Here is a 14,109-nt window from a genome sequence, read left to right on the forward strand (position 1 = left end):
TTGGGTATGTGCTGTGGTTTGCTGTGATGCTCTTAGGGTTACTATATTGAAAGTGTTTTGCGTAGGATGTGTGCAGTGCCCAGTAGTGCAATTTTCTGTATGTTATATATATTTGTAAGTCCTGATGTTTTTGTTATGTATTTTTCTGAATATTTTTTTTATCATACCTAAGGCACCTATTATGATAGGAATTGTTTCTGTTTTTATATTCCACATTCGAGTTACCTCTATTTCAAGGTCTTTGTATTTTGAAAGCTTCTCCATTTCTTTTAGGGAAACGTTGTCATCTGCTGGTATTGGTACATCAATTAGAAAGGATTTTTTTCCTTCATGGCCTATTGGCCTTAATTTCTCTATCTGTGTGTATTGGCATATCCCAGAGTATGGTTGCTTTCTCGTTTTCTGTGACCTTTTCTGGCTTGTGCCTATACCATCTTTTTTCTGTTGTTATTCCATAGTGTTGGCATAGCTTCCAGTGTATGTAGGTCCCAACACTGTCGTGTCTGTGAATATATTCCTTGTTAGCCAGGACTGGGCAGCCAGAGATGATATGTTTTATTGTTGTCCATCGCCACATATTCTGCAGTTACTTGTTATGTTTCTTTTCATTATATGTTTTTGGTAATTTCTGGTGGGGAGGCTTTGGTCATGTGCAGCAATTAAAAATCCTTCGGTTTCTGCTGGGATTTTTCTCTGTCTATTTCTTTTGCATTTAGTTTAGCCCAATATTTGCTATGAATGGGCTTTTTTTGCCATCGTTTTATCATGATCCGTTGCTGTTCTAGTTTTAGTTTGGATTTCATTTGTTTTATAGCTTTTGTTTCTTCTTCTTCTTCTTCTTCTTCTTCTTCTTCTTCTTCTTCTTCTTCTTCTTCTTCTTCTTCTTCTTCTTCTTCTTCTTCTTCTTCTTCTTCTTCTTCTTCTTCTTCTTCTTCTTCTTCTTGATCTGACTCGTCTATAGTATTCTTTCTTTCTTTTCTCTTTCATTTGTGTGTGTTGTATCCTATCTAGTTCATTGATTCCTAAATATTTGTTTGTCTTGCTTTGGTCTAATTCTCTTATTTCATTGGCTTTATCTAGTGTGATGTTGCTACTCTTAACTAGTTTTCCTCTTTTCAGGGTTGCTTTGGCACATTTTTATAATCCAAATTTCACATCTAATTCTTTGGTAAATCCATGTACTGTCTGTAGTAGTGTTTCCAGCTATTTATCATTTGTAACGTATAGTTTTAGGTCATCCATATATAAAAGGTGGCTGATTGTTTTGCTGTAACATTTTTATCCGCATCCAGTTCTATTTAGCAAGTCAGATAAAGGTGCCAGTGCCAAGCAGAACAGGAGTGGAGAGAGCGTGTCGCCCTGGAATATTCTTCTTCTAATGGGGATGGCTTTGGTTTTCACGAGTCCCTCTTTTGCTTGGAGCACTGTCTGCCATTTATTCATAGAGTGTCTTATGTATTTTATAATTATTTGTGCCACCTTGTTTATGGCTAGTGTTTCGAGGATCCACGTGTAGGGAACACTATCAAAAGCCTTTCGGTAATCGATCCAGGGCATACTGAGGCCTTTCTTCTTTCAGTTATGACTTTATTGATCATTAATTGATCTTTACAGCCGTATGAGCCCTTGCAGTATCCCTTCTGCTCTTCTGGAAACAGGTTGTTTTCTTCTAGGTGCTTACTCAATCTCTGCAGTAAAGGCTTTGTAGATTGTAGGGAGACAGGTTATAGGTTTGTAGTTTTATGGTTTTGCCGTTTCCGTGGATTTGGGAATTAGGATGGTTGTCCCTTTCATGAGTCATTCAGGCATTGTCTCTGGCTCTGCTAGTATGTCGTGAAAGTTTTCAGCTAGCTTTTTGTGTATTCCTGGCAGATATTTCAACCAGAAGTTGGGGATCTTGTCGTGCCCAGGTGCCTTCCAGTTGCTTAGTCTTTGCAGTGCTTGGGTGACCTTTTCAGTTGTTATAGGGGTCCAGAGTTGCTCAGTTGCTAAGGTCGTTGTTTTAATAGTCCTTTTCTGAGGTTGTTGCTTCACCGACCATATTTCTTTCCAAAATTATTCCACTTCTTCTGTAGTTGGTGCTGCAGTAATGTCTATTTTATTTTTGCCATGTTCTTGGTAGAATTTTTGGGGATTGGATTTGAACTGTTTGTTTTGTTCAAAGAAACGTTGACTTTTCTCATACCGGCACATCCTTTGTCCTTTGGCAAGGATATCTTGCTTTAGCTTTTCTTTTACCTCAGGTAAATCTTTTTCTGTAATGTTGTATAGTATTTTTGTTTTCTTCTTGTTACTTAGTAGTGTTGATTGTATACTAATTTCGTTAAGAATCGACAGATCTTTTCTTTTTTTTTAATTTTGTTTTCGATATTATTTATCCACAAGGTCTGTTTGGGCGGTGGAACTCCTGTTCGGATGGGTTTGAGGGTGTATCCTGCTTCTTTTGTGGCTGCAGTGGCTGCTGCATATATTATGTCATTTAGCTCAGTGATATTACCATTTGTTTCTGTAGCTATTAGTTCCGTGACGGCCAAGTTTATGCTATTTATTATTGATGGAAGGTATAATCTGTGGTCCATTCTAAGATCTGTTGTTTTCAGTTCTTTGATTATTCTCATTTTTATAGTATCATAATCATTAGGTTCCCCTTCACTGTTTCTTCTTCTTCTTCTTCTTCTTCTTCTTCTTCTTCTTCTTCTTCTTCTTCTTCTTCTTCTTCTTCTTCTTATTATTATTATTATTATTATTATTATTATTATTATTATTATTATTATTATTATTATCATCATCATTAAATTCTGTTTCCATTTCTTGTCGAGAGTCTTTGTGACACCTAGGGTAGAGAAACTCACTGTATACATTGGTAAGCCATTAGAATACACACACCAGAGTGTTCATTTACAAAGTCATGTGATAGAGAAAAGGGGGGAGAAAACAGAGAGAAATAGGAAACAAATAAAAAAATAAGAATAAAGAAGTAAACAAAGAAAATAAAAGGGAATAAAGGAAAGAAAATTCACGGAGACAATGCTCTTCTCAGTATGTGTGACGTACCAGTTAAGATGATCTTTAACATTTCCTGCTTAAATGGTAAGCCAGGGATCATTCTTACATAATTTTCGGTTCCTTTTTTGATCATTCCAAATGCTCCTATAATCATTGGTATTCGAACCGTCTTGTGATGTCACATCTTTTCGATTTCGATTAGCAAATTTTTATATTTTCTGAGCTTATCAAATTGTTTTGCGAGATATGGTCACAGAGTATGCTCATGTCAATCAATAAACAAACTTTACACTATCTGGTTTATTTGCTTTAATGGTCTGGTCTCTACATACTGGTAAGTCCCAAAAAATCGTTGCATTTTCTCCCTCAGTTACAACCTCAGAGTGGTGCTCGTACTATTTGTCAGCAGTTTTGATTTTATAATGCCGACACATTATCCAATGTAGATATTGGCCAACTCTGTCATGTCTTCATTCATATTTTACAGGTGCTCAAACCTTACACCCAGAGATCAGGTGGTCCACTGTTTCAATACCTTCGTTGCAGTTTCGGCACTTTGGGTCTATTCCATTTTTTATCACATTGACTTGATAATTCCGGGTCAATAAGCTCTGATCTTGAGTAGCCAAGATAAAGCGTTCGCTCTCAGCCTTTAACCCTGAGCTCTGTAGTCACTGGTGGGTGTGCTTCTGATCTACATCAGCTTCTTTGCTACGGACCACATATTTTCATTGCAGAGATTTTTTGTTCTCACCTATAAACCAAATGTTCAAGCGCATTTTGCTTTGCTATTGATTTCGCTTTCTTTGCAGTTACAGTTGCCGCACTTTCATCATACTGATCAGCCTAGGTATTATGAATGAGTTCACTAACAAATTTTTTGCTCTCCTTCATGACAGAATGAAGCTTCTTACGTCTTTCGTTATTTTCAACGAATTTTATCATCCAGTCGTTAGATGTTTCAAGATATTTTCCAGTCCAGTTGTGGCTGTTTTATAAGAGATTTCAAATTGGATCAAACCGTGATCTCCTTGAGCTTTGAGAAGTTAAAGACGATCTTCATCTGCCTTTGGGTGATGCATCTTAATGCCAGTCAGCAGCTTAAGGATTTTCCTGTCGATCTTCCTTATTTTGCTCATATTCCAGTTCAACACATTGAAACTGTAGATAACAACTGGAATTTGTGCCAGTGGATGACTTTTCGACCCCAGGCTGGCTCTTTTCTGGGGGACACGCTTCCAGGTTAACCGTAGGACAAGCGATTTGGTGTACTATTGTAGTTTTCCTTTTTGTTTCGTAAGACATTAAAATTGTACTACATTAAAATTATTAGTATTGAGCTCTGTGATGTAAAGACGGTTGTTGTCTCTGCTACTGATGTCAATTCTGCCATTAATACCGTTACAGTTATTTTAACCTTGCCATTAAAGCGTTGCTCATCGTTAGTTACCACCAATAGTGCCTTGATCTGCACAATTATTATTATTATTATTATTATTATTATTATTATTATTATTATTATGTTGTTTTTTTTCTTCTTTCTTCAAATTTTCTTCCATTTCTCACCGAGTGTTTCCGTACACCTAGGGCAGAGAAACTCGTTGTATGCATTCCCAGTTTACACACGCAAATTCACAGGTATTTAAGAAAAAAAAAAAAAAAATTCATGAATGGATGTTTTCACAGCGATAATGCTCTTCTCAGTACATGAGTCGTTCCAGTTAGCACGATTTTTTGCACTTCCTGTAGGGATGGTAAGCCTGGTATCATTTTCAAATAGGTTTCAGTACCTTTTTTTTTATCATTCCTAGAGATCCTACAATCACTGGTATGGTAGTCGCCTTGAGGTGCCACATTTCATCTGTCTTTGTGTTCTGAGTTCAAATTCCGCCGAGATCGACCTTGCGTTTCATTCTTTCGGGGTCGATAAAATAAGTACCAGTTGAAAACTGGGGTCGATGCAATCGACTCCTCCTCTCCCCCAAAATTGCTGCCCTTGTTGAAAATTTTGAAACCATTATTATTATTATTATTAGTTTTTCTCTTTCCTTCAACTCTGTTTCCATTTCTTGCCGAGTGTCTTTCCGACATCTACGACGCAAAACAACCTCACTGTATTTATTGATAGGCCAGTAAAATAGACACACCAGATTGTTCATTTACAAAATCATATAAAATTATGTAGAAAAGAAGTTATTTATTTGGAAGGTAATCGTTCTCACAACGACAATGCTCTACTCAATACATGTGACGTACCACTTAAAACAATCCTTTACTTCTTGCCGAGATGGTACGCTAGAGATATTTCCACAATTTTCATTTTTTATCATCACTAGTGCTCCTACAATTACTGGTATTGTAATTGCCTTGAGATGCCACTGTTTTTCGATTTCAATGAACAAATCTTTATATTTTCTGAGCTTGTGAAATTCTTTTGCTGAAATATTATGATCACAAAGGATACTTGTGTCAATCAAAAAACAGATTTTGCTATTTTTGTCTTTTGTAATATCCGGTTTATTAGCTTTGATGGCTGATCTGTATGTACTGGAAAGTTCCAAAGTATCCTTACACTGTTTCCCTCAGTTACAGTCTTGGGGTGATGCTTATACTACTTGTCGACAGTTGTGATTTTATAATTCTGCCTTGATTTATACTCTTCTGGTGCTAAAACTTTACATCTGGAGATTAAGTGGTCTACTGTTTCAATCTCCCCATTGCAGAATCGGCACTTTATTCTACTTCATTTTTCATCACACTGGTTTGGTAGTTCCGGATCAATAAGATTTAATCTTGAGCAACAAAAATGAAGCCTTCGCTCTCTACCTTTAGCTCTGAGCTTCGTAGTCACTCATGAGTGGCGGGTCAATATCAGCTTGTTTGCTACGGGCCACATATTTGCCATGCAGAGGTTTCTGCTCTCACCTACCAGCCAATTGACTATGCACTTTTTTCTTTGTCATTAATTTTGATTTTTTTGCCACCACAGTTGCCACACTTCCCTCGGGCTGTTCAACCTGAATATCATTAATGAAATCAATTACAAATTGTTTACTCTCCTTCAAGATAGAATGAAACTTCTTACACTTCTCTGATTTGCAATGAGTTTTAGCATACAATCATCAGTTGTTTCAAGATATTTGGCCAATCCAATTGCGGTGGTTTTCTAAGAAGTTAAAACTGGATCAAGCATCAACCACCTTGGGCTCTGTAAAGGTAGAGATGATCCACATCTGCCTTTGGGTGGTGCATCAGCAGCTTACGAATTTTTCAATCAATTTTCCTTATTATACTGATATTTCAGTTCAACACATTGAAGCTATAAGTAACAATTTAAACTGCTAAGGAATTTATGGCTAACAACTTGTTATAGATATTTAATTCAGATTTCATAACAGCTCATTCTCTCCTATTAAGTGCCTGTCAGATCTTTTTTCATTCCTACATGTTGAATGCCAGAGCCTTCGTTCATTCCCAGGTATTTATAAGTTTGTTCCTGTTCAAGTTCTTTTATAACTGTGTCAACAGCTAACACTACTGGATTTGAGATTATCAATTTCCTTTTCTTGAACGTGGCTTTGGCACACTTATCGAGACCAGACTCCATCCCAGTATCATCACTGAATGCTCATCATTGTCTTTGCCATAGTTAAGTCATCCACATGAAATAGGTGGTTTATTTTCTTGTCGATTATATAACAATACCCTGTTCTGTTAAGTTCAATTGCAAAGAGTATTAGAGCTATCTCAAAAATTTGTTTGATGTTAGTACTCCTTAAAATGATATAATTGGAGATTCGTGTTCTACAATGACATGCTTCGGAACGTTTGAAATTGCTGGAGAAATTATGAAGAATCCATTGATTTCAGGCCTACAAAAGCCTTTTTGTAATCAATCCATGCGGAACTGAGATGTCTGCGTTTATTATAACAGTTCTCAAGGATCATTCGATTATTTAAGAGTTGATTTTCGTATCCATATGAGCCTCCAGGCAGCCTTTCTGTTCAGTGTGGAAAATATTGTTCACTTGCATTTGCATATGTTTTCTCCACAAGAATAGAAGTTAAAATTTTATAAGTGGCGATACTGGACTAACTTTTCGTGTGTGCTCGGGGGCGATGATAGCCCGAAATTTGGTATCCTATCTTTACCGGGCGATTTCCATTTACGAGCCCTTCTAAGTGCCATCCTTATATATGCTACTGAGATTTCTTCCCAGGTTGTATGCTTGTTCTGGTAAATTTTGGTAGGGTCCTTCGCTGAGTTTAATCTAATCAATATTTTCATTGTATGTATTCTCATCGCTACAAATCCTGTTGCAAAACTTTTCACTTTCTTAAATGGGAGTAGGGTCTTCAATAGTTATGTTTTCCTTCCCTATTTCTTTGTAAAATGTTTTGGCATTGGATGTGAACAGCCTGTTTTGCTTGTAAAAATTGTTTCTTTTCTTAAACCTTCGTATTCTTCGAGCTTTTGCTTGAAACTGTTCTCTATGTACAGTGCCCGAACATTGCCTGACCTGTGAAGTTATGTCAAACACTTGCCACGTGTAGGACAGATCCAGCCATCGGATTACTTCATCGTGAAAATCGCCTCGTCGTCTTCCTTTGGTGGACGTGATTCAGAAGGCTTGAAGGCAAGCATTTTCCTCTTCCGCCAAGCCCTCATCAACTTTTTCAGATTATACTTGGTGAAAAGAGTGATCTTGGAGAGGGGGGTGCTATCTCCCGGTACGTTTGTTGAAAGGTGGATGAATATAGCAAGGATGGCTCGAGTAAGTGGACCTACTCTAAGCATGTGCCTATAGACTGAAATTTACTGAGAGGGGCACTTACCATGGTACACCTGGTGAGTTGTCTTTTTGGGTGGGTAATTTCATGTGTGTTGTGTGAATGGTATAATGAGTTTCAGTGTCAGGCAGTGATTGACTAGTATACGTGACGTGCGGTTTGTGTTGAATTAATGGGCTGCAACAATACAGACTATGAGCTGCTAATGTTAAATAATGCAAGAGTGCTGTTGTGTTATTTTATTAGATATCATTCGTATAGATTCGTATGCGCTGTGTGAATTGTTTTATTTCCTTAAGTTCTTATTGTTGTATAAGGATGTGTAATAAGCAGAGAGTGTACTGCTTCAGTTTTGTTAGTCAATTGAATGTAACTTGGCGTAAGATGTGGTACATATCTAATGACGCTTGGGAGAGGAATACCTGTGTAGGTATGGTTTGTATATTTCTATTTATATTTTTTTATGAAGCCTAATGCTCCTATTATCTTTGCTTTCATGATTCACCCACTGTACTTTCATTTGAAGCTACTTGTGTTTTGACATTTTTTTACCTTCTTTTTGGAAATGTTTGTGTGAGAAAGATCGAGATGTAAAGCAATGTACAGATATTTCGTTCCTTGTCTGAACTCTTTAGTTAGTTTGAAGAGGCATATATCATGTCATTTTGACCAGGTCGTTGTCATGTGACGTGTTTGCTATATGTTTATACATGTCCACTTTCATTTTGAAGTTTTGGCACATTGACCAGAGGCCATATCTACAAACTCTATATCCAGATTTGGCAAGGATTTAGCACTCGGACTTTATGTTCTAAATTGTCTCTTTGTCAGCACTTAATGTTAGCATTTCTTTCACTTTGTTATTTCTATTGTTGTTTGTGACTAGTTTGTGTAACTCGAATCAGATCTGTTGGTCTTATTTTTGAGACCTTTTTGGCGTTTGCTCTAGAATATATCCTCTCTTTCTATTCTTAAGAGACCTTGGCCATACAAAATCACATGTGAATTTGATTGAACAGGGTAAAAGAATTTAAAGTTAATGCGAATATGAATTATTCTTTTGTTCTTTTATTCTTTTACTTGTTTCAGTCATTTGACTGTGGCCATGCTGGAGCACTGCTTTTTTTTTGTCGAAGAAATCGACTCCTGGACTTATTCTTTGTAAGCCTGATACTTACTCCATCGAACACTCCTGCCGAACTGATAAGTTACGGGGATGTAAACATACCAACATTGGTTGTCAAGCGATGGAGGCGGGAACTAACAGACACAAACACACATATAAATACATACATATACATATATATACATATATATGATGGGCTTTCAGTTTCCATCGATCAAATCCACTCAAAAGATTTTGGTCTGCTCAAAGCTATAGTAGGAGACACTTGCCCAAGGTGCCACGCAGCGGGACTGAACCCGGAACCATGTGGTTGGGAAGCAAGCTTCTTACCATACAGCCACTCCTGCACCTGCAAAACAAACAATTTATTTACTGCATTACATGTGTACAATACAATGAGAACTATATCGGCCAAACAAGAACAAAATTAAGGAACCGAGTCAGACTACATAAACAACAAATTAAGAATCCATCCTTAAGAAATTTCCATATAGGGAACATAGGAATATTTATGCGCATAGGAAATTTAAAATATTCCTTTTTCAAAATGAAAGAAGAATATTGTTAATTACAGAAGATAATAAAGGAATGTGTCATAAAAATTTTCGATCTGGTGACTGTCGTCACTGTACATTAATACTACTATACAGATATATACATGTGTGTTTGAAAAGCTGGAGATAGCAAAAGTCCATTCATAAAAACCTTCTGTCAGGTCTGATTTAGCGACTATTTTTAAGGATTACTTTTAATTAATAATTTTTAACTTACAATTTTTTTTTTCAAATATTGTGAATATATCAAGAAATTTTCCTTCATTTCTTTACACTCACACACTTTCTCTCTCTCTCTCACACACACACACACACACACACACACACACTGACACACACACATATGTATATGTGTGTATGTGTGCGTGTGTGTGCGTGCGTGTGCGTACGTGCGCGCGAATGTATGTCTTTATTCTGTTTGTGATTATTCAAATTCTTCCTCTGAGGAAGGAGCTGGTTTCTGATAAAGATAAAAAGCTCTATCGGTGAAATGTAAATAACAAAAACAATGGGATCTATTTTAAAACGGGGGCCACATTTTTCATTAATGTTTTACGTAGTGTTTTTGGTACGGAAAGACTTTCAAACTTCGTATACTTATCTATTTTGTGTTATAGAACAGAAAAATATTTTTGTATTCGAATTTATTTCATGTAAAAAATTGTCTTATTTCGATAATTTCAACCAATCACTGACAAGTATTCAGTTGTTTACATTTACTCCTTTGGCTGATTAAGCGATGTAAAGTGTATTTAATCTCCATACCTTCGTTTTATTTGCTTTTTTCATTTTAAATTTGCTTTAACCCTAACCCTAACCCTAACCCTAGGGTTAGGGTTAGGGTTAGGGTTAATTGTTTCAGAATCGTTTGGTTATGTAGTCGGCACTTAATGTATATCGGCTGAATGGACGTCAGTGATTGGTTGAAATTACAGAAATACGACAACTTTAACATGGAATAACTTATGGATTTCTTTTTTTTTAAAGAAGACTAAGAGAAAAAGATGTTTTATATGTCACATTCTACCAGTGTTCCAAGTTTCAAAGTGTTTCGTTAATGAAAAATGTGACCCCCGTTTTAAAAAAGATCCAAACAATGTCACATTTTAAACTTGAGAAAAGTTTTGCATAGTTTTACTGTTCCTCTTACAGATTGTAGTTGCAATGTGCGAGTTGAGTGATTTCTTTTTCTGAAAACCCTAGCTTATCCAGATTGTCATTTAGGTATTTATTCACAAAAACAAGTGCGCCAATGACTATTTGTGTAACTGTTTAGTTTATAATCTGAATCTGAATAAGGAAGCTAGAAGTTTCGAAGTAATTCTCCATAATTATCCTATTTCTCTTTGATTTTCAAAGAGATATTCACATCGGCAGGACAGCTGATCTCTATGACGGTGCATATATTTTCTTGTCTGTCCCAAACAAAAATATCCAGCCTGTTATGTTTACACTTGGCAGATGTTTTGATGAGAATGTTCCACCAGTATTCCTTGTTTAGATATTTGTGTTTATATTCAATAACAGAGGGATTCTCTATATTTATTCCAGGACAGCCTCTTTTTCTGAATGCCATTATATATTGATTTTTGATACTGTCGTATCGCATAAAGAGATAATATCTTGATAACAATTTGGGGTAACTGTAGGCTATTTTTCATAGAGATATGACATAATATACATTTTCAGTTGCATCTTGGAGCTCCAAGTGCTTCACTGTCTCTTTCATTTATTAGGTATTTAGTAATAATCGCCTGTTCTTAAATTACAAATGCACAATTTTCGAGGCGACGCGATGTAGCGGTCATGAATCCTAGAGAGGCTTCGTTTCATGTCGATATTACTGTCTTCTTCAAGTCTTCGGGAAACATACCTATGCATAGTCTTTTTTAGATATACTGAATATTTCACATCCAGTCTTCTCTGAGGTATGTTACTCCATCTATTTTGGGTTTGTATGGAAGGTCATGAAGAAGTGATAGCTTTCTGGGGATCTCGCTGCTAACGCGTAGAATATTCTTCTTCTTCACTTTTCAGCACCAAGTTAATGTATTTATTTTTGCGGTGTTGTTTAGCAAGTACTGTCTGAGAGAGACTATACGAATTCAAAGACTGTCTGCACTAATCTCTAATCTCTACTTTCTTAATTTCTTCTTAGGTAAAACCTAAGAACAGGTAGAACACTATTTCAGTGGAGGTTTCTAGTTGATGTCAGTATTGTGCGTGTTTTAACGTCTATGGAGTAAATTTCCTCTACAGACCAGCCAAATATCCTAAATATTGGAATCAGCACTATAACTGCAAACGCATTGTGGGATATTGTCTTGTAAAAGGAGAGTTTCGGCTGCCATATTTTTCTAAGTCTGGCATAATATTCTCGGGTCACATGTATGTATGTATGTATGTATGTATGTATGTATGTATGTATGTATGTATGTATGTATGTATGCCACTATTCAGTTTATTTCAAAATTTCTTGCCAATAGAGAAAGAACCAGTTTCTAACCTAGATCATTGGAATTTCAGCATCAACAGCAAGGTATTTTTGTTTGTTTGTTTGTATGTATGTATGTATATATGTATGTATGTATGTATGTATGTATGTATGTATGTATGTATGTATGTATGTATGTGCAGATTTGTATGTTTTATGTATGTATTCTCATGCATATAGTTGCATATGTAGACATGCTCATATATATTTAAATGAAAAACTTCTCGAAAGTTTTAATGTATGTATGTATTTATGTATGTAAGTATGTATTTATGTATGTATGTATGCATATATGCATGCATGCATATTAAAAGGGTGGTAGCATGTCTGATAAGCTATAGAAATCATAGATTTTGAGTTAGTGTCTCTTACATGTATTTGTCATTGAATATGGTTCTTCACTTTCTATACTAGTTAAGATCATTTATATATCCATTAAATATTGATGTTCTTAAGAAGTATTTTGTGTTTTTATTTAAAAAATGTAGTTACAGCTAGTATTCTTTTATAAACTTCATTACTAAATGTTGTTATTTAAGTCAGACTTGATCAAATACAGTGTTCAAAGGCGTCTCAGCTATAAGCAAAGTGGTTTTCTTTTAATGTATAGTGAGTTTATGACTACCTCATCTACCTTATCATTTGAGAAGGATGGGTTCTACTGAAGATGTTGTTATAACTCTAAATATTGGTGTGTGTATTAATTCACTCTACCTCAGCCATCATTTTATACAAGATAAACCCTCCCTATATCAAATTTACTAAACTGATAGTGTCCAGTAGAAGAATATTGATCACAACAAGTAAAGTTCATCTGGTGATACTACAGAATGTGAGAATGTAACTTTAAATCTTTAATGAATGTTTAACCTTATAACAATCTCTATCACGTTTAAGCCATTAATCTAATACTGAACTTTTCGTTTCTCTCTTCTTTTTTTTTTTCTTTTTTTTGAAAGGTTGTTGAAAAGGAAATGAAAATGCAATGCCGCTGTCATGGAGTGTCAGGATCATGTGCGGTGAAGACTTGTTGGCGAAGTCTTCCAATGTTCCACAAAATCGGAGCACATCTCAAGAAATTATATGAAACTGCCGTGATCGTTGTGTCCCGTTCACGGAAAAAATTACGACGACGTGACAAAACTAAGCGTCACTTGCCTATTCCCAAAGACAAACTTGTGCATATGCACCGTTCTAGAAATTACTGTCGAACCGATCCGAGCCGTGGTATAACAGGCACAAGAGGACGCCTATGCAACAAGACACTCGACGGTCCCGGAAGTTGTAGTCTTCTTTGTTGTGGTCGTGGTTACAATACGCAAGTAGTACGATACGTAAATCGATGTCACTGTAAATTCCATTGGTGTTGCTTTGTCACGTGCAAATCATGTGAAAGTATGGTAGATGTGCATACGTGCAAGTAATGAGGCATAATATATTGAAGACAACAACAGATTGAGAAATTATAATGACAATTGTTATCATAATTGTAACGCTTTTGTTTACATCCACAAAAGCTCAGACATTTCTTGGAGAGAGGTATTATAGATACAGTCAATTCTAGTATGTAATTGTTACATATTTTAATTTAAAAACATTTCTTAGATAAAAGCACGCACACATACACACAGATGGATGCATACATACTTATAGATATGTATGTGTGTGTGTATATATATATATATATATATATATATATATATATATGTATGTATGTATGTATGTATGTATGTATATATGTATATGTCGTCAGTGTATCATATATCTGAAAAAGAAGCACACTCTAAAAGTTAGTGCAGTAATGTAATTAGTTAAATATATGTCTGGTCATATATCTCTAGATAGTATACATACAAATACATACAGTTATATACAGATACATATATATAATGTGTATATATATATATATATATATATATATATATATATATATATATATATTATATATATGTATATATATATATATTCGCTTATAAGTACATACAAGCACTCGCATGCACGCACACATTCACATACACACATATATGTTATTACACCGGCTGAAGTATAAGAAACTATGGTCAAGACAGTCTGTAGGCGCATGTATCTAGCTGGCATAGAATGACGTTCTTGTATGCAGGATGGATCATGATTCAGAA

General features: G+C 35.5%; 1 protein-coding gene across 1 annotated transcript in view; it reads left to right on the top strand.

Moving 5' to 3' along the window:
• LOC106871965 (protein Wnt-16) overlaps window positions 1–13,521 on the top strand; it is a 264,055-nt gene extending 250,534 nt beyond the window's left edge. The window contains exon 4 of the mRNA XM_052973214.2: window positions 12,931–13,521. Coding sequence (XP_052829174.1) covers window positions 12,931–13,395 — 465 coding nt within the window. The 3' untranslated portion in view covers window positions 13,396–13,521. The remainder of the gene's footprint in view (window positions 1–12,930) is intronic.
• The last annotated feature ends 588 nt before the right edge of the window (window positions 13,522–14,109 follow it).

Source organism: Octopus bimaculoides, chromosome 15 (assembly GCF_046866305.1).
Source record: "Octopus bimaculoides isolate indiv1 chromosome 15, ASM4686630v1, whole genome shotgun sequence".
Lineage (NCBI taxonomy): Eukaryota > Metazoa > Mollusca > Cephalopoda > Octopoda > Octopodidae > Octopus > Octopus bimaculoides.